General features: G+C 46.0%; 1 protein-coding gene across 1 annotated transcript in view; it reads right to left on the bottom strand.

Annotated features, from left to right (window-relative positions):
* Window positions 1-21,045, bottom strand: part of XPO5 (exportin 5) — a 579,115-nt gene that overhangs the window by 467,581 nt on the left and 90,489 nt on the right. The window contains exons 6-7 of the mRNA XM_069236247.1: window positions 9,626-9,652; window positions 9,082-9,267 (exon numbers count right to left, since the gene is read on the bottom strand). Of these exons, the coding sequence (XP_069092348.1) occupies window positions 9,082-9,267; window positions 9,626-9,652 (213 nt within the window). The remainder of the gene's footprint in view (window positions 1-9,081; window positions 9,268-9,625; window positions 9,653-21,045) is intronic.

Genomic DNA, 21,045 nt, shown 5'->3' with positions numbered 1-21,045 from the left:
GTTAGATTTTTGTAAGTGAAGCAAGTAACCCACTACATCCTTTGGAGTTGCGTGTAAAGGTTGGATCTGGTTATGATGGCAGTAGCAGACAAACCTCTTCCATTTACTTGCATAGCAGTGCCTAGTGGACGGCCTTCTGGCTTGCTTTATGACTTCCATACATTCTTGGGTAAGTTGTAAGTGTCCGAATTCTAGGATTTCAGGAGCCAGATTGCTAGATTCAGCGATGCTGGATCTGGATGTCTGATCTGTTGGTTGTGTTGTGTTAACAGATCCGGCCTGTTGGGCAATTTGATGTGGGGTACTACTGATAGGTCTAGCAGTGTTGTGTACCAGGGTTGCCTTGCCCAAGTTGGTGCTATTAAAATGAGTTTGAGTTTGTTTTGACTCAATTTGTTTACCAGATAAGGAAGGAGAGGGAGAGGAGGAAAAGCGTAGGCAAATATCCCTGACCAGTTCATCCATAGGGCATTGCCTTGGGACTGCCTGTGTGGGTATCTGGATGCGAAGTTTTGGCATTTTGCGTTCTCTCTTGTTGCAAACAAGTCTATTTGAGGTGTTCCCCAGAGTCTGAAGTAAGTGTTTAGAATTTGGGGGTGAATTTCCCATTCGTGGACTTGTTGGTGATCTCGAGAGAGATTGTCTGCAAGTTGATTCTGGATCCCTGGAATAAACTGCGCTATTAGGCGAATGTGGTTGTGAATTGCCCATCGCCATATCTTCTGTGCTAGAAGGCTCAACTGCGTTGAGTGTGTCCCCCCCTGTTTGTTTAGATAATACATTGTTGTCATGTTGTCTGTTTTGACAAGAATGTATTTGTGAGTTATAATTGGTTGGAAAGCCCTTAATGCTTGAAAAACTGCTAGCATTTCTAGGTGATTTATATGCAGTTTTGTTTGATGTACGTTCCATTGTCCTTGTATGCTGTGTTGATCGAGGTGTGCTCCCCACCCTGTCATGGAAGCATCTGTTGTTATTACGTATTGTGGCACTGGGTCTTGGAATGGCCGCCCTTTGTTTAAATTTATACTGTTCCACCATAGAAGCGAGAGGTAAGTTTGGCGGTCTATCAACACCAGATCTAGGTGACCCTGTGCTTGTGACCATTGTGATGCTAGGCACTGTTGTAAGGGCCTCATGTGTAGTCTTGCGTTCGGGACAATAGCTATGCATGAAGACATCATGCCTAGGAGTTGTAATATCATCTTTGCTTGTATTGTTTGCGTTGGATACATGCGTTGTATGATCTTGTTGAAATTTTGAATTCTTTGTGGACTTGGAGTGGCTACTCCTTTTGTTGTGTCTATTATGGCTCCCAGGTATTGTTGTACTTTGCACGGCAAAATGTTGGATTTTGCAAAGTTGACGGTGAAACCTAGTTTGTAGAGGGTTTGTATGATTTGATTTGTGTGTTGTAAGCACTTTGTTAGTGAATTGGTTTTGATTAGCCAGTCGTCTAGATACGGGAATACATGTATTTGCTGCCTTCTGATGTGTGCAGCCACTACTGCTAGACATTTTGTAAAGACTCTTGGTGCGGTTGTTAAACCAAAAGGCAATACTTTGAATTGGTAATGTATTCCTTAGAATACGAACCGTAGGTATTTTCTGTGAGATTGATGTATTGGTATATGGAAATACGCGTCTTTGAGGTCTAAGGTTGTCATGTAGTCCTGTAGTTTTAGCAATGGTAACACCTCTTGTAGCGTGACCATGTGAAAGTGGTCTGATTTGATGTAGGTGTTTAGTATTCTGAGGTCTAGGATTGGTCTCAGTGTTTTGTCCTTTTTTGGTATTAAGAAGTACAGTGAATAGACTCCTGTGTTTGTTTGTGTGTTTGGTACTAATTCGATTGCATTCTTTTGCAATAGTGCTTGAACTTCTATTTCCAGGAGTTCGGAATGTTGTTTTGATAAATTCTGTGCTTTTGGTGGTATGTTTGGAGGGAATTGTAGGAATTCTATGCAATAACCATGTTGGATAATTGCTAAGACCCAAGTGTCTGTAGTTATTTCCTCCCATGCTTTGTAATAATGACCTATTCTTCCCACCACTGGTGTTGTGTGGAGGGGGTGAGTGAAATCGGAGTCACTGCTTGGTTGTAGGGGTTTTGGGGCTTTGAAATTTTCCTCTATTCCTAGGGAATTGCCCTCCTCTGTATTGGCCCCGAAAGCCTCCCCTGTACTGTCCCTGGTAGCTGGACGGTGTTGCCTGCGAGGTGCTGGCTTGTGTGGCCTGACCCCGAAACCCCCCTCTAAAGGGTGTCTTGCGGAAGGTGCTGTAGGTTCCTCTGCTCTGCGGGGAGTAGAGTGCGCCCATGGCTTTAGCAGTGTCAGTGTCTTTAAGTTTTTCGATTGCCGTGTCCACTTCTGGTCCGAACAGTTGTTTTTCGTTGAATGGCATATTGAGCACTGCCTGCTGTATCTCTGGTTTGAACCCAGACGTTCTTAGCCATGCGTGCCTTCTAATGGTCACAGATGTATTAATTGTTCTTGCAGCTGTGTCTGCTGCGTCCATAGAAGATAGTTTCTGGTTATTTGATATGTTCTGTCCTTCCTCAACCACCTGCTTTGCCCTTTTTTGTAGTTCCTGGGTAGATGCTCGATGAGGTGTTGCATCTCATCCCAATGGGCTCTGTCATAGCGCGCAAGTAGTGCTTGAGAGTTAGCGATGCGCCACTGGTTTGCAGCTTGTACTGCGACTCTTTTCCCAGCTGCATCGAACTTGCGGCTCTCTTTATCTGGGGGTGGTGCGTCCCCAGATGTGTGGGAGTTGGCTCTTTTCCGAGCTGCTCCTACTACGACGGAATCTGGTGGCAGCTGTGTGGTGATGAAAACAGGGTCTGTAGGAGGTGCCTTATATTTCTTTTCCACCCTTGGCGTTATTGCCCTACTTTTGACCGGCTCCTTGAAGATTTCCTTTGCGTGCCGAAGCATACCTGGCAGCATAGGCAGGCTTTGGTAGGAGCTGTGGGTGGAGGAGAGGGTGTTGAATAAAAAGTCATCCTCGACTTGTTCTGAGTGGAGGTTTACGTTGTGGAATTGTGCTGCTCTAGCCACCACTTGAGAATATGCTGTGCTGTCTTCTGGTGGTGAGGGCTTTGTTGGATATGCCTCCGGACTGTTGTCCGACACTGGGGCGTCATATAAGTCCCAAGCGTCTTGATCCTGGTCACCTTGGCTCATGGTGGTGTGAGCCAGGGAATGTGACGGAGTTTGCGTTGGTGAGACGTTAATTACAGGTGGAGGAGAGGGTGACGGAGTCCCCTTTTTCACCATTTTTGTTTGTGGCGCCTGGTCTGTTTGAAACTCCAGTCTCCTTTTTCTCCTAATAGGGGGAAGGGTGCTTATTTTTCCTGTTCCCTGCTGTATGAAAATACGTTTTTGCGTATGGTCCACTTCGGTGGATTGCAGCTCTTCCTCAAACCTATGCTTTCGCATCTGAGAGGACAGTGATTGCTCCTCTGTATAAGAGCCTGGACCTGGGTCGGTTACGGGTTGTTTCGGCACCGAAACCCTGCCTGTATCTTTTTTCGGCTCTGAGGTGGCTTTTTTCTTTTTTGGAGTCGAAACCTCTCGGCGTCGATCTTAGTCGGTGCCGCTGTCTCGGCGTCGAGCCGTTTCTACACCGCTATCTCGGTGTCGTTGCTTTTCCCCAGCACTTTCTCGATCCCGAGAAGGCTGCGTGCCGGTGTCTCGACCGGAGTCGGACGATCTCGGCACTGTTTGGGCCTTTTTCGGTGCCGATGGTCGGTCACCGAATTTATGGGTGGAGCCATGGCCTGGTGGTAGTGGCGTCCCCTGGGCCTTGTCACTTTTCTTATGTGTTGTTTTCGACGTCTTACTCACGGCTCTTTGATCGTCGAATTCCTCGGAGTCCGATTCGTGGATCGAAAAGGTTTCTTCTTCCTCTTGTTCCTCGAACTCTCGGTGCGCTGTCGGCGTGGACGCCATCTGAAGTCTCCTGGCTCAACGGTCACGGAGTGTCTTTCGGGACCGGAACGCGCGACAGGCCTCGCAAGTCTCCTCACTGTGCTCAGGTGACAGGCACAGGTTACAGACCAAATGTTGGTCTGTATACGGGTATTTGTTGTGGCATTTGGGACAAAAACGGAACGGGGTCCGTTCCATCGGCGTTGTTCGACACGCGGTCGGGCCGACCAGGCCCCGACGGGGATCGAAAACTACCCCGAAGGGCACCGGAGCGCGTCGATCTTCGATGCGGTGTTGAATCTAACTACGCCGATCCCGAACGCAACAATACCGACGAAAATCTTCCGATATTTACTAACTTTCCGTTCCGAAACTCGGAGCAACAGGAACACGTCCGAACCCGATGGCGGAAAGAAAACAATCGAAGATGGAGTCGACGCCCATGCGCAATGGAGACAGAAGGAGGAGTCACTCGGTCCCGTGACTCGAAAGACTTCTTCGAAGAAAAACAACTTGTAACACTCCGACCCAACACCAGATGGCGAGCTATGCAGAACATGTGTATCTACAGCGACAGATGCCATTGAACCTATGTTTTCAACTATTCTATCCAATGTTTAAGCATTTAAATACCCGAACTTTCCTGTGGTGTTTCACTATTTAGGCCTTGTAAGGAAGTACTGAGGGTAAAAATCCAAAAGACCTCTTCTTTTCCTTCCTACAGTGATAACTTCTCCTTTCCAGACCTCGATTTTTCCCAAAATAAGCCACTGAACAGCTTCTGAGCCATGCATCTTATCCATGCAGTGTTTGGCTGATGGTGCTTGTGCTTTGGCTGTCCTTATGGGAGATTTATGTTCAGCGAAACAGGTGGCAAAAGCCTCAGTCTCGCCTACATAACCTAAATTGCATGGACAGATCAAGAGATAGATAATATTTTTGGTCTTACAATTTGGGAAGCTCTTGAGATGTAGATTTGTTAAAAATAACACCTGTCTCAGTGGCATTGGACAAGCCTTGCATGATGTACATTGGAAACTGGATCACTGCTATTAACTGTGTTTTTGCACAAATGACCCAGGTTTCTCCAAGCGAGATCGCACAACACAATCTAAGGTTTCTCTTCTGCTTATGTGCAAGCATAGGTTTCTGGAGCTTGAGATGTTGTTCTGTATTGCTGTTCCGTATGTGCTATTTTGAGTTCACAATCTGGCGGACCTTTTCGTTAAGGACCAAGGGCCACATGTACGAACACTTTTTCCCATAGATATAGAATGGGTAAAAACCTTTGCTACATCTGGCCCCAAGTACCTTGCAATACATACTAGTTTGGGCTTACTCCGCTGTACGTGGTTACTGAGTAAGTGGTCTCTGTGGTAAAATCTGGCTCGCTTAAGAGATTCGCGTACCAGTCTTTTGGGGCATCCCGAGCTTCAAATTAAGATTGCAAGTACATACAGTTCCTTCCTAATCTTAAGAACTGACCAAACGGAATGCTTTGTTTCTGATTACAGGGGTGGACACTACTAAAACGCAGCAGTGTGTTCCTGGCAGCAGGTTTAATATGGAGACCCACTTCTAGTTGACCACTGCTACGGCAGATTACTACGTCGAAGAATTGCACCTGGTGTTGGTTCACGTGTGCTGTAAATTTCAGATTTTGAGTACACAAATTAAGCCATAACAGGAATTAATTCGCATCTTTAGGTGTTTCTAACCAAATAAAAAAAAGTTGTCATCTATGTAACGTGACCACTTGGTCAAAGACTAGAAAAATGGGGCTACTTCGTTGTGAATGTATTTCTTTTTTAAAAAAATGCCATGTAGATATTGGCTACACTGTGCACAAGAAGCGTCCATATTTACAACAATCGTTTGTTTGTACACTTGTCCTCCAAACTGAAGGATGTTTTCCTCAAGTACTATTTGGAGACATTCCATAATGAATGTCTCGGGAGTTCTTCATAAACCATTCCACTGATTCTAGGGCCTCCTTTTGAGGGTATTTCTGAACAAACCTTCAGTGTCCAAAGTGACACAGCCCATATATTTTGAGAGGGGTTCCGTAACTGAGCATATAGTAGTCACAATTGGTCTGTACGGGGGATCATGTGTATTCTTATGTATTTCGGTACTCCATATATACTAGCCATTTTAGGGTTAGCAACATTAAGGAAACCATGTTCTTTTTCACATATTTTGACAGTTTTGCAAAGCCTGAATCATGAGATGCCCGATCTGTGTGGCTATTCTCCTAGTAGGGTTTATCTCAATTTTACTGCAACAATAATTTTTGTTATGTACTGTTCGGTGTCCATAAGCCAATACCACCCCCTTGGTCACTACTTTTCACTATAAAAGACTTGTTCTTAGTCAAAACCTGGAGAGAGCTGTTCTCCTCGATCTATATTGGGTTGGGGGGAACGAGGAAAGCGTTTTATAACCACTTTCTCAAAAATCTCCACTTCAGGACTCAGTTGTTCTAAACAGGGAGTAAAAATGAATGGTGGGCATAAACCAGATTGATTAAGTTGTCTGCCTTCCAATGGATCAGATGTTGCAAAATATTTTTTAAGCTAAATTTTCTGGAAAAAGGAGAACATGTCCTGGAATAATTCAAACCTATTTACATTAATATTTGGCACAAATGAGACCTTTCGTGAGGAGAGAATTGGTGGATGTATTATGTGTAGTGGTGGACAGATTAAAGATAGGGACCTGTTTTACTGCCTCCCATGCTATGCATTCCTGGTTTCTAGATTCTGATGATTTTCGTTGGGGTGAAAACTACCCCTGTATCGTGGTTTCCTCAGACCCCTCCGTCCTCCGCATCTGGCTAAAAAATGTGAACCTCTTTCTAAATTGGATTCTAACAGTAATATCCTACCAGTTTCATCAAACTGATGCAAGCTCCCTTCTTTTTCTGAATCTGATGTGTATGAAAAAATTGACTTTTTAGTTTTTCAGCCTTGCCCGGAATTTTCTTCTTCATTGTATTGTCCTTGATGGTAATCATTTTCTGAAAAGTAGGGGTACACCTCTCCCCCATAAAATATTGGATATCTTTTTTCAATTTATCAGTTTTCTTTTTTATGCAGGTAGGGGTCACCCAGGTGATATGGAAGAAACACTGACGATTCTGAGATTTCTTAAGTGACAGCAATCGGTTCTGGGCCAATCAATGAACCAAGGTTCTTCACCACCAAGAAATACAGTTGAAAGGGTAGTATTGCATGTATTGAGATGAATAGATGAGGATATTGTTGCATATATCAGGATGAAGAGATGTTAATATCTCAGACTTCGACAGGTTTAACCTAAGGATGTTTTTTGCTCCATCATTCCTAAATAGCCTTGGGCATAAGAAAGATGTGTTGATATCTCAGGGTTGCCCTCTTGCAAATTCAAGAGCTCCCACGTATTGTGTGCATACATAAAAAAACATACCATTAAACTTGTAGGATGGGAAAATTACAAGTGAGGAGGGAAAATCCAGAAGAAAATAAATGGCCCTTTTACTATTCCCCAGCAAACAATGTGGGCTTCAAAGTATACATCTCAAGGTAAACTTGATCAGTTCTGACCTTGAGTAACAACTCAATCGAAGTAACCAATTCTCTGAAGATCAAATCATCAGACAGAAGCAGCAGCAGTACTCGATAGTCAAATGTGTTGAAGAAGTAGAAATTCTGTGAAGCCTTAAAGCATGATATGAGGAGTGACTAAATTCTGGGATCAGAAAGACTGCTGAATATGTACAGCTGGCTTTTTCAGAATATGCTTTTTTGCTGCTCTTATCAATTAGTTTTATTTCCTCATTTGCTTTAGGAAACTTAACTGATCCCATTGAGAATAATCTTTCCTCCATTTTATAGTTGTGCTTCTTAAAAGTGTTCTTCAACCGTAAGTTCTAGAGGGTTCCATTTGCCCGTTTTGACTCATTAAAATGGTTTGGTAAGGACCACCCTCAACAGCAGCAGGCAGCAGTGTGTGAACTTTTCTCAGGAGTCCACATAGTTTACACACGTTGAAAATGGTCATTTTCTGTTTTAACTCAGGTTCTCCTCCAGCTTTGTCAAATTTCTACCTACGTGAGGCGAATTTACATGCTGTGGACATAGACTCTTTTATAAATATAAATTTCAAATGGAAAAATGAAATGATTGGATCAGGAGTCTGACACTTTCCGTTTGATATTTTCACAATGGATACGGGTGCAAAAAAAAATTTTTTTTAAAAAAAATCACAAGTTCTGGGTGTGCTCCATCACGTGATGGGAGCAATCTTCCTGTGAGCGAAACTGTACACAGGGCTGTATATTATCTCAAGACACAGGACAAGTATTAAAAATCATCTGCAAAATTCAAATTAGTGAAAACACATTGTCACACAATTTTCAGGTCACCAAAATAATCTAAGCTCTGGAAAACGGAAGGCAACACATTTGGCGTGCTGCACTGGCTTCTGGGACTAGTTTCTGATTCCAGATATTGCCCACATGGTCTACTGGTGACTGCAAAGATCCATGGAACATAACTGCAACAAAGCTACTTAAAAACGGATGGGCATCATTTCCTAAATTAACGCCAATCACTCAACAGAAATCCATGTTTCAGTGAGGTCGAACAGTTGTAGATGGTTTAATATCCAAGCACCCATGGGATGTATATTTTTAACATCTGGCCTGCCAGTAGCGAGGGCAGTTTTGCTGTCCATTGAATCCACAAATCAACCTACAAAATATGAAAGGGAGGCGCTGACCGTGCTTAAATCTTCACCTTCATATGTTACATGTTGAATTAAGGAAGAATGGCTGACTGCCCGCAGATCCTGTCTCAGAATGGCAAGCCTCAGGCGCGCCAGCTGGAACCATGCGCTTGCCATTAATGCGGAGTCAGCAATCCAACGTAGATGCCACACACTGGCCACCTCAAGGCAGAGTCAGAGAAAAAAGGGTGAAATAAAAAATGTTCAATGAAAAGAAACAAGTTAAAGTAAAGGGCAGGCAACATATTGCTTGGGTATGTGACGGATGCAACACCAAGACTGAAGGGGTGAGCAGTAGTAAGAGCTCTTCACGGATGATGGTCAGACATTCTGGAATGAAGACAAACACACAACACGTGATAGAAGAGACCGTCCAACTCACCTTTCTGTTGACGGCGATGAGGAGACATTCTGCTGCCTCTATCTGCAGTTCGGAATCATTTAGAAGGAGGCAAAGCATCTCCAGGAGTTTGCAGTTCCCATCTGTGATGTGGTTCATCGACACCCAGTCAATGTAACCAGCTAAGGTATTAAGAGACGCAATACCCACGCGACAGCAGGACTGGGCCTGTGAAGTGAAAGAAGACAGTGGTTTGGAGAAATTCTAACTACTTGACTTTCCAAATTATGCTGTTATTGTGGACAACAAACTGAATTTGCAGTAGATTTTCTTGGTAACACATCAAGGGGGCCCAACAAAATAAAAATCATTTGTTTGATAAATGAAACAGTAGAAGGTAAAGAATTCACAATCTAAACCTTACAGGGGTCTTATTGGTAGGGGTGAGGTGGATATTTCTAGGCTAGGGCAAGTTAATTTTGCCAATCGGAAGTCTCATCCTCTAAATCTATATGTGGTTCAGAAAAATCCAAGACGAACACCACAGATACCTTCATCATATAATCCTACAAAAACCCGTTCTTACCTGGGACTCCTGGGCAGGATCTGATTTCTGAAAAAGAGAATATCAAATGTAATAAATGATCTGAAGCACAATACACAAAATTAATAACGACAAAAAGTCAAACTTTTTTTTTCATAAATCAACAAACTAGCATGTGTCAGTATGATGGAATAAAAGATTTTAAATTAAAAAAAACATTACTGAATGGTTAACTATAAACTAAGATATGCAAGCACCTATTAAAAATATTTAATTCTTTCAAAATTCATTAATATCAGATCTTATAGGCAGCTTTTCACACCCTTTTCTTTGGACATGACTTCACATTTTCACATCACAGCTGAAAAAGATTTTCTGAGTGTCTTCTATATTTGCAAATTCTTTAAGATCACAGATTAAGTTCTCATAAAGGTTAGGTTTTGGGTTAGTGTCAGAAAAGGGAGTTTGTCATAAGAGTGGATATGTAAAATGAGTGAAAGGCACACATATGTTCATGAGTAGTTACACATTCTTAATAGCATGTGCCTAACTGGTAACAAAATTTAAACTTCTCTTAAATAAGGCAGACGTAACCATGGAAAACTTTACCTAACGGTTATCACCAAAAAGCTATACATTTACAGGAAAGGCAGACAAAAACCAAAATTTTGTTGTATTGTAACATTTACACCCGCCAATTGGCATACTGGTGCACCCATATAAGTCCCTAGTATATTTTACTTTGGTAGCCAGGGCCGTTGGTACACCAGGGGTCCCCCAGGGGACGCAGCATGTATTGTGCCACCCATGGTTGCCTAAATCATGGTCATTACACTCTGACCCTGTAAGTCACCCCTAAGGTAGGCCCTTCAGCCTAAGGACAGGGTGCATGGCTCGAAGTGTGAGGGCACCCCTGCATGAGTGGAGGTGCCCCCAATGCAGTGAAGCCATTTTAAGGTATTTAGTGGGCACTGGTCAACGCGAGTTGTCCAACTACATAATGGCTTCGCCAAACAGATGCATGTGTGGTATCAAACATGACGGAATCATGCACTACACTGATTCTAGTGTTAGCTGCATGATAAGGGGAAAGCAGAACAAAGGATTTAGAAATAGGTGTTGCTGGGGTGGGGATGCCTCCGAGTGCCACATTTGGTGCCCTCCATGCATAAATCAGTTTGCACCAGTGCAGAAACCCCTGCTTCCCGCTCTGGAACGAAACCACACAAAGGTCAGGGGAGTGACCACCCCCCTGTCCAGCTCCTCCCCTAGGGATGTGCACAGAGCTCTGACAGGTGGCCACTTGATTCTGTCATCTTGGAAATAATATGAGCAGAGGCCCCTGGAAGTATCTGACTGGTCAGTCCAGCTGGATGATGTCCCTGAATAGATAGGTGGGTAACTGCAGTAACCCCTTCCTGGGTTACATAAGGGTCTCCCCTGAAGAAGGGACCCTAGACTTGTCTGCAAGACTTCAGGAACTGTCTGCAAGTCTCCTCTGCAAGACACTTCTGCAACTTGGACACCGGAACCGCTCCTGTTCTTCACTGAAACCAAAAGCAAGACTGTAACCAGTATGAGCGCTCTTACTGAAAATTTGTTTCTAAGTTCTGCAAAAACTTCTGAATTCCCCATGGCTGTGCATCCTCCAGAGTCACTGGTACTCTGCCTGCACTTAGGAAAGTAAGAAGGAATCTCCCTTGGAGTGAAGGAGTCTACAACACAGGTGGTGGTTCTGTGGCTCACCAGAGGTCTGACCTATCTTCCCTGCAACTGGTAAGTCTGTGGTCTCTCGCTGGAGTTTCTTGGCTGGAAGCCCTGTGCACCGCGTCTGTTTGACATTTCCAAGGCTTGTTGGCTCTTCAGTCCGAAGACATCCTAGCTCGAAAAAGCTGCAGCCTCCAGCTCCAAGAATGACATCCTCGCTGCAACTCCTGCGACATGGGCAACCCTCTTTGTTTTGCTGTTGAGGCCTCTCTGTGCCTGCTGCCAGACGGTCCTGGTGGTGGCTCCATCGATTCCTGCTGGCTCTCCTGCGTGCTGGCCCTGACCTTCCTACCAAGGTTGGGTCACTTGTACCTTGCTGATCCTCACAAATCCTGCAAATGCGTTTGCCACGGCTAATTGGTGGTCCCACTGACCCCTCTCTGCAACTCGACGACCGGCGTGGGACAGCTCGTGGACTAATCCTAGGATCTTCCTGCATCGCTTGGACTCCACAGTTGCACTTCTTCGTTGAACACACAGTCAATGAATGGCACACACACTCAAGAATCAACTCAAGACCAACTTTAGGAAAAGAACAAATATATATATATATATATATACACACACACACACACACACATACATATATATACACACATACATATATATATATTATATAAAATGTCACTTACCCAGTGTACATCTGTTCGTGGCATGAGACGCTGCAGATTCACATGCTGTGCATTATCCTGCCATCTAGTGTTGGGCTCGGAGTGTTACAAGTTGTTTTTCTTCGAAGAAGTCTTTTCGAGTCACGAGACTGAGGGACTCCTCCCTTTCGGCTCCATTGCGCATGGGCGTCGACTCCATCTTAGATTGTTTTCCCCAAAGAGGGTGAGGTAGAAGTTGTGAATATACTAAATGTGCCCATGCAAAGGAGTAGGTATGTGTAGGAAGTTGGCTCTGTATGCACTATTTCAAAAGTAAGAAATAGCATGCACAGAGTCCAAGGGCCCCTTAGAGGTAAGATAGTGGCAAAAAGAGATAATACTAATGCTCTATTTTGTGGTAGTGTGGTCGAGCAGTAGGCTTATCAAAGGAGTAGTGTTAAGCATTTGTTGTACATACACACAGGCAATAAATGAGGAACACACACTCAGAGACAAATCCAGCCAATAGGTTTTGTTATAGAAAAATATATTTTCTTAGTTTATTTTAAGAACCACAGGTTCAAATTCTACATGTAATATCTCATTTGAAAGGTATTGCAAGTAAGTACTTTAGGAACTTTGAATCATTTCATTAGCATGTATACTTTCTACATAAAACAGCTGTTTTAAAAGTGGACACTTAGTGCAATTTTCACAGTTCCTGGGGGAGGTAAAGTAATGTTAGTTTTAACAGGTAAGTAAGTCACTTACAGGTTTCAGTTTTTGGTCCAAGGTAGCCCACCGTTGGGGGTTCAGAGCAACCCCAAAGTTATCACACCAGCAGCTCAGGGCCGGTCAGGTGCAAAGGTCAAAGAGGTGCCCAAAACACATAGGCTATAATGGAGAGAAGGGGGTGCCCCGGTTCCAGTCTGCCAGCAGGTAAGTACCCGCGTCTTCGGAGGGCAGACCAGGGGGGTTTTGTAGGGCACCGGGGGGGACACAAGTCAGCACAAAAAGTACACCCTCAGCAGCACGGGGGCGGCCGGGTGCAGTGTGCAAACACGCGTCGGGTTTTCAATGAGAGATCAAGGGATCTCTTCAGCGTTGCAGGCAGGCAAGGGGGGCGCTCCTCGGGGTAGCCACCACCTGGGCAAGGGAGAGGGCCTCCTGGGGGTCACTCCTGCACAGGAGTTCCGTTTCTTTAGGTGCTGGGGGCTGCGTGTGCAGGGTCTTTTCCAGCCATCGGGAAATGGAGTTCAGGTAGTCGCGGTCAGGGGGAGCCTCGGGAATCCCTCTGCAGGCGTCGCTGTGGGGGCTCAGGGGGGACAACTTTGGTTACTCACAGTCTTGGAGTCGCCGGAGGGTCCTCCCTGAGGTGTTGGTTCTCCACCAGTCGAGTCGGGGTCGCCGGGTGCAGTGTTGCAAGTCTCACGCTTCTTTCGGGGAGTTGCAGGGGTCTTTAAATCTGCTACTTGAAACAAAGTTGCAGTTCTTTTGGAGCAGGGCCGCTGTCCTCAGGAGTTTCTTGTCTTTCTCGAAGCAGGGCAGTTCTCAGAGGTTTCAGAGGTCGCTGGTCCCTTGGAAAGCGTTGTTGGAGCAGGTTTCTTTGGAAGGCAGGAGACAGGCCGGTAAGTCTGGGGCCAAAGCAGTTGGTGTCTTCTGTTCTTCCTCTGCAGGGGTTTTTCAGCTCAGCAGTCTTCTTCTTCTTCTTGTAGTTTCAGGAATCTAATGTTTTAGGTTCAGGGGAGCCCTTAAATACTAAATTTAAGGGCGTGTTTAGGTCTGGGGGGTTAGTAGCCAATGGCTACTAGCCCTGAGGGTGGGTACACCCTCTTTGTGCCTCCTCCCAAGGGGAGGGGGCCACATCCCTAATCCTATTGGGGAATCCTCTGCAAGATGGAGGATTTCTAAAAGTTAGAGTCACTTCAGCTCAGGACACCTTAGGGGCTGTCCTGACTGGCCAGTGACTCCTCCTTGTTATTCTCATTATTTTCTCCAGACTTGCCGCCAAAAGTGGCCGGAGGGGGCGGGCAACTCCACTAGCTGGAGTGTCCTGCAGTGCTGGCACAAAGGGGTGAGCCTTTGAGGCTCACCGCCAGGTGTGACAGCTCCTGCCTGGGGGAGGTGTTAGCATCTCCACCCAGTGCAGGCTTTTTTACTGGCCTCAGAGTGACAAAGGCACTCTCCCAATGGGGCCAGCAACATGTCTCGGTTGTGGCAGGCTGCTGGAACCAGTCAGCCTACACAGATAGTCGGTTAAGGTTTCAGGGGGCACCTCTGCGGTGTATTTTACAATAAAATGTACACTGGCATCAGTGTGCATTTATTGTGCTGAGAAGTTTGATACCAAACTTCCCAGTTTTCAGTGTAGCCATTATGGTGCTGTGGAGTTCGTGTAAAACAGACTCCCAGACCATATACTCTTATGGCTACCCTGCACTTACAATGTCTAAGGTATTGCTTAGACACTGTAGGGGCACAGTGCTCATGCACTGGTGCCCTCACCTATGGTATAGTGCACCCTGCCTTAGGGCTGTAAGGCCTACTAGAGGGGTGACTTATCTATACCTGCATAGGCAGTGAGAGGCTGGCATGGCACCCTGAGGGGAGTGCCATGTCGACTTACTCGTTTTGTTCTCACCAGCACACACAAGCTGGTAAGCAGTGTGTCTGTGCTGAGTGAGGGGTCTCCAGGGTGGCATAAGACATGCTGCAGCCCTTAGAGACCTTCCTTGGCATCAGGGCCCTTGGTACCAGGGGTACCACTTACAAGGGACTTATCTGGATGCCAGGGTGTGCCAACTGTGGATACAAAGGTACAGGTTAGGGAAAGAACACTGGTGCTGGGGCCTGGTCAGCAGGCCTCAGCACACTTTCAATTCAAAACATAGCATCAGCAAAGGCAAAAAGTCAGGGGGTAACCATGCCAAGGAGGCATTTCCTTACACAGGCCAATAGGTTTTTATATAGAAAAATATATTTTCTTAGTTTATTTTAAGAACCACAGGTTCAAGATTTACAAACAATACTTTAAATGAAAGGTATTTCACTTAGGAACTTTAGGAACTTTGAATTAGCGAAATAGCATATACAGCTTTCACACAAATGGCAGTAAGCTATTTTAAAACTGGACACTTAGTGCAATTTTCAACAGTTCCTGGGGGAGGTAAGTGTTTGTTAGTTTTGCAGGTAAGTAAACCACCTACAGGGTTCAAAGTTGCACTCTGTGAATACTATTTCTTACTTTGAAATAGTACATACAGAGCCAACTTCCTACACCCAGTGTAGGAAGTAATCCTGTAGGATCTGGGGATGAATTTCCCATTTGTGTGTTTGCTGGTGATCTCGACTGAGATTGTCGGCCAACTGGTTCTGAATGCCTGGGATGTATTGTGCTATTAGGCGAATGCGATTGTGAATTGCCCAATGCCAAATTTCTGTGCTAAGAGACACAGTTGTGACGAGTGTGTCCCTCCTTGTTTGTTGAGGTAATACATTGTCGTCATTTTGTCGGTTTTGACAAGAATGTGTTTGTGGGCTATCAGTGATTGAAATGCTTTTAATGCTAGAAACACTGCTAACAGTTCTAAATGATTTATGTGCAGTTGTTTTTGTTGATTGTCCCATTGTCCCTGTATGCTGTGCTGGTTGAGGTGTGCTCCCCACCCCATCATGGAAGCATCTGTTGTGATCACGTCTTGAGGCACTGGGTCCTGGAATGGCCGCCCTTTGTTTAAATTTATAGGGTTCCACCATTGAAGCGAGAAGTGTGTCTGGCGGTCTACCAACACTAGATCTTGGAGTTGACCTTGTGCTTGTGTCCTTTGTTTTTCTAGGCACTGTTGTAAGGGCCGCATGTGTAATCTTGCGTTTGGGACAATGGCTATGCATGAAGACATCATGCCTGGAAGTTTCATTACAAACCTCACTTGGCAGTGTTGGTTTGGCTGTATGTTTAATGTTATATTTTGGAACGCTTGTACCCTTTGTGGACTTGAAGTGGCAATCGCTTTTTGTGTGTTGAGTGTTGCTCCCAAGTATTGTTGTATTTGGGATGGCTGCAGATGCGATTTTTGGTAATTTATAGAAAACCCTAGTTTGTGTAGAGTTTCTATAACGTATTGTGTGTGAAGAAGACACTGCTGTTGAGTGATGGTTTTTATTAGCCAGTCGTCTAAGTACGGGAATACATGCATGTGCTGTCTCCTTATGTGAGCGGCTACTACTGCAAGGCATTTTGTGAATGTTGTTATCCCGAACGGTAACACTTTGAATTGATAGTGTACGCCGTGTATTACAAACCTTAAGTATTTTCTGTGGGAAGGATGTATGGGTATGTGAAAGTAGGCATCCTTGAGATCTAATGTTGACATGTAGTCCTCTTTTTTGAGTAAGGGAACCACGTCTTGAAGTGTTACCATGTGGAAGTGATCAGATTTGAAGAGATTCAGTGTTCTGAAATCTAATATGGGTCTTAACATTTTGTCTTTCTTTGGAATTAGGAAATATAGTGAGTAGACGCCTGTTCCTTTTTGATGGTTGGGTACTAACTCTATTGCTTGTTTTTGTAACAATGCTTGGACTTCCAGTTGTAACAGGTATAAGTGTTGTTTGGACATATTGTGTGCTCTTGGGGGCACATCTGGTGGGAAATTTATGAATTCTATGCAATAACCATGTTGGATAATGGCTAGGACCCATGCGTCCGTAGTTAAGTGTGTCCAGTTTTTGTAGTATGCAGTAAGTCTCCCCCCCAACTGGTGTTAAGTGTTGGGGTTTTGTGACATTGAAGTCACTGTTTGGTTTGACTTGTTTTAGGGGTTTGGAATTTTCCCCTTGCTCTTGGGAATGGTCCACCCCTATATGAGCCTCGAAACCCTCCTCTCTGGTACTGTCCCTGATAGGTGGGTCTGGTTTGCGAGGAGGAAGGTTCTGGTGTTTGCATACGAAACCCCCCTCTAAATTGCGGCTTTCTAAATGTGCCTCTGCTTTGTGGGGAGTAGAGCACGCCCATGGCTTTGGCCGTGTCTGTGTCCTTTTTTAATTTTTCATTTGCTGTCTCCACCTCCTGCCCAAACAATTGTTCCTGGTTGAAAGGCATGTTTAACACAGCTTGTTGGATTTCTGGCTTGAATCCGGAGCTTCGTAACCATGCATGCCTGCGAATGGTTACCGCAGTGTTGACTGTTTGTGCTGCTGTGTCTGCCGAGTCTAATGCGGACCTTATTTGGTTGTTGGATATTGCTTGTCCTTCCTCAACAACCTGTTGGGCACGTTTCTGGTGTTCTTTGGGCAAGTGCTGTATAATGTGTTGCATCTCGTCCCAGTGTGCCCTGTTGTAGCGAGCCAGTAGGGCTTGCGAGTTTGCGATCCGCCATTGATTGGTTGCCTGTGCTGCCACCCGTTTGCCCGCTGCATCAAACTTCATACTCTCCTTGTCAGGCGGTGGAGCGTCTCCGGATGATTGAGAGTTTGACCTCTTTCTTGCTGCTCCTACAACTACAGAGTCTGGTGTAAGTTGCTGTGTTATAAACACAGGGTCCGTTGGGGGAGGTTTGTATTTTTTCTCCACCCTAGGTGTGATAGCCCTTCCTTTCACTGGCTCCTGGAAGACCTGTTTTGAGTGCTTGAGCATGCCTGGGAGCATTGGCAGACTCTGGTAGGAAGTGTGGGTGGACACCAAGGTGTTGAATAGGAAATCATCCTCTATTGGCTCTGAATGCATTGCTACATTGTGGAATGTAGCTGCCCTTGATAGTACCTGCGTATATGCAGTACTGTCCTCTGGAGGTGACAGCCTTGTTGGGTAACAATCTGGGCTGTTGTCTGATACCGGAGCATCACATAAGTCCCATGCATCCGGATCATCCTGTATCATCCCTGTATGGGTCGGTGACTGCATTGGGAGTGTTGTTACCGGGGACAGCTGTGGTGAATGCAGTGGAGGAGGTTGTGGCGAAAACCTTGGTGGTGGTTGTAAGGAAATGCCTCCTTGGCATGGTTGCCCCCTGACTTTTTGCCTTTGCTGATGCTATGTTTACAATTGAAAGTGTGCTGAGGCCTGCTAACCAGGCCCCAGCACCAGTGTTCTTTCCCTAACCTGTACTTTTGTATCCACAATTGGCAGACCCTGGCATCCAGATAAGTCCCTTGTAACTGGTACTTCTGGTACCAAGGGCCCTGATGCCAAGGAAGGTCTCTAAGGGCTGCAGCATGTCTTATGCCACCCTGGAGACCTCTCACTCAGCACAGACACACTGCTTGCAGCTTGTGTGTGCTAGTGAGGACAAAACGAGTAAGTCGACATGGCACTCCCCTCAGGGTGCCATGCCAGCCTCTCACTGCCTATGCAGTATAGGTAAGACACCCCTCTAGCAGGCCTTACAGCCCTAAGGCAGGGTGCACTATACCATAGGTGAGGGTACCAGTGCATGAGCATGGTACCCCTACAGTGTCTAAACAAAACCTTAGACATTGTAAGTGCAGGGTAGCCATAAGAGTATATGGTCTGGGAGTCTGTCAAACACGAACTCCACAGCACCATAATGGCTACACTGAAAACTGGGAAGTTTGGTATCAAACTTCTCAGCACAATAAATGCACACTGATGCCAGTGTACATTTTATTGCAAAATACACCCCAGAGGGCACCTTAGAGGTGCCCCCTGAAACTTAACCGACTGTCTGTGTAGGCTGACTAGTTCCAGCAGCCTGCCACACTAGAGACATGTTGCTGGCCCCATGGGGAGAGTGCCTTTGTCACTCTGAGGCCAGTAACAAAGCCTGCACTGGGTGGAGATGCTAACACCTCCCCCAGGCAGGAGCTGTAACACCTGGCGGTGAGCCTCAAAGGCTCACCCCTTTGTCACAGCCCAGCAGGGCACTCCAGCTTAGTGGAGTTGCCCGCCCCCTCTGGCCACGGCCCCCACTTTTGGCGGCAAGGCTGGAGGGAACAAAGAAAGCAACAAGGAGGAGTCACTGGCCAGTCCAGACAGCCCCTAAGGTGTCCTGAGCTGAAGTGACTCTGACTTTTAGAAATCCTCCATCTTGCAGATGGAGGATTCCCCCAATAGGGTTAGGATTGTGACCCCCTCCCCTTGGGAGGAGGCACAAAGAGGGTGTACCCACCCTCAGGGCTAGTAGCCATTGGCTACTAACCCCCCAGACCTAAACACGCCCTTAAATTTAGTATTTAAGGGCTACCCTGAACCCTAGAAAATTAGATTCCTGCAACTACAAGAAGAAGGACTGCCTAGCTGAAAACCCCTGCAGAAGAAGACCAGAAGACGACAACTGCCTTGGCTCCAGAAACTCACCGGCCTGTCTCCTGCCTTCCAAAGATCCTGCTCCAGCGACGCCTTCCAAAGGGACCAGCGACCTCGACATCCTCTGAGGACTGCCCCTGCTTCGAAAAGACAAGAAACTCCCGAGGACAGCGGACCTGCTCCAAGAAAGGCTGCAACTTTGTTTCCAGCAGCTTTGAAAGAACCCTGCAAGCTCCCCGCAAGAAGCGTGAGACTTGCAACACTGCACCCGGCGACCCCGACTCGGCTGGTGGCGATCCAACACCTCAGGAGGGACCCCAGGACTACTCTGATACTGTGAGTACCAAAACCTGTCCCCCCTGAGCCCCCACAGCGCCGCCTGCAGAGGGAATCCCGAGGCTTCCCCTGACCGCGACTCTCTGAAACCTAAGTCCCGACGCCTGGAAAAGACCCTGCACCCGCAGCCCCCAGGACCTGAAGGACCGGACTTTCACTGGAGAAGTGACCCCCAGGAGTCCCTCTCCCTTTCCCAAGTGGAGGTTTCCCCGAGGAAGCCCCCCCTTGCCTGCCTGCAGCGCTGAAGAGATCCGTTGATCTCTCATAGACTAACATTGCGAACCCGACGCTTGTTTCTACACTGCACCCGGCCGCCCCCGCGCTGCTGAGGGTGAAATTTCTGTGTGGGCTTGTGTCCCCCCCGGTGCCCTACAAAACCCCCCTGGTCTGCCCTCCGAAGACGCGGGTACTTACCTGCAAGCAGACCGGAACCGGGGCACCCCCTTCTCTCCATTCTAGCCTATGCGTTTTGGGCACCACTTTGAACTCTGCACCTGACCGGCCCTGAGCTGCTGGTGTGGTGACTTTGGGGTTGCTCTGAACCCCCAACGGTGGGCTACCTTGGACCAAGAACTGAACCCTGTAAGTGTCTTACTTACCTGGTAAAACTAACAAAAACTTACCTCCCCCAGGAACTGTGAAAATTGCACCAAGTGTCCACTTTTAAAGTAGCTATTTGTGAATAACTTGAAAAGTATACATGCAATTGAAATGATTCAAAGTTCCTAATGTACTTACCTGCAATACCTTTCAAACAAGATATTACATGTTAAATTTGAACCTGTGGTTCTTAAAATAAACTAAGAAAAGATATTTTTCTATAACAAAACCTATTGGCTGGATTTGTCTCTGAGTGTGTGTACCTCATTTATTGTCTATGTGTATGTACAACAAATGCTTAACACTACTCCTTGGATAAGCCTACTGCTCGACCACACTACCACAAAATAGAGCATTAGTATTATCGCTTTTTACCACTATTTTACCTCTAAGGGGAACCCTTGGACTCTGTGCATGCTATTCCTTACTTTGAAATAGCACATACAGAGCCAACTTCCTACAGTGGTGTTTTATCTCTTGCCACCTTTGCCTTCGGCTGCATTTCTGCCTCATGAAATGCCAGCTTTCTTTTGGTTTTAATTGGAGGAAGAATTTGTATTTTCCCGGTCTCTTTCTGGATATGCAACCTCCTTTGGGTATGGTCTGGTTCCCCCATACCCATCTCCTGCTCAAATCTGTGTTTTTGCATTTGGCCGGAAAGTCCTTGCTTTTCAGTGTAAGAGCTTCTTTTCAGCTCCGAAGCAGCTTTTTTCGGGACCGAATCTTCAGAGAAAGTCTTTTTCAGTTCCGACGTAACTTTTCTCACCTTGGGTGAGTCGAACTCTCGGTGCCGAGATCGTTCGGAGCCTGAATCTCGACCGGAGTCGGATGTCTTCGTCAGTTCTTTGGCCTTTTTCGGTGCAGATGTTTGGTTACCGTCTTTTCGATGGGTTAAGCCATGGCCT

The sequence above is a fragment of the Pleurodeles waltl genome, chromosome 5 (assembly GCF_031143425.1).
Source record: "Pleurodeles waltl isolate 20211129_DDA chromosome 5, aPleWal1.hap1.20221129, whole genome shotgun sequence".
Lineage (NCBI taxonomy): Eukaryota > Metazoa > Chordata > Amphibia > Caudata > Salamandridae > Pleurodeles > Pleurodeles waltl.
Note: the sequence above shows the minus strand (reverse complement) of the source record. Positions and strands in the feature narration are given on the sequence as shown.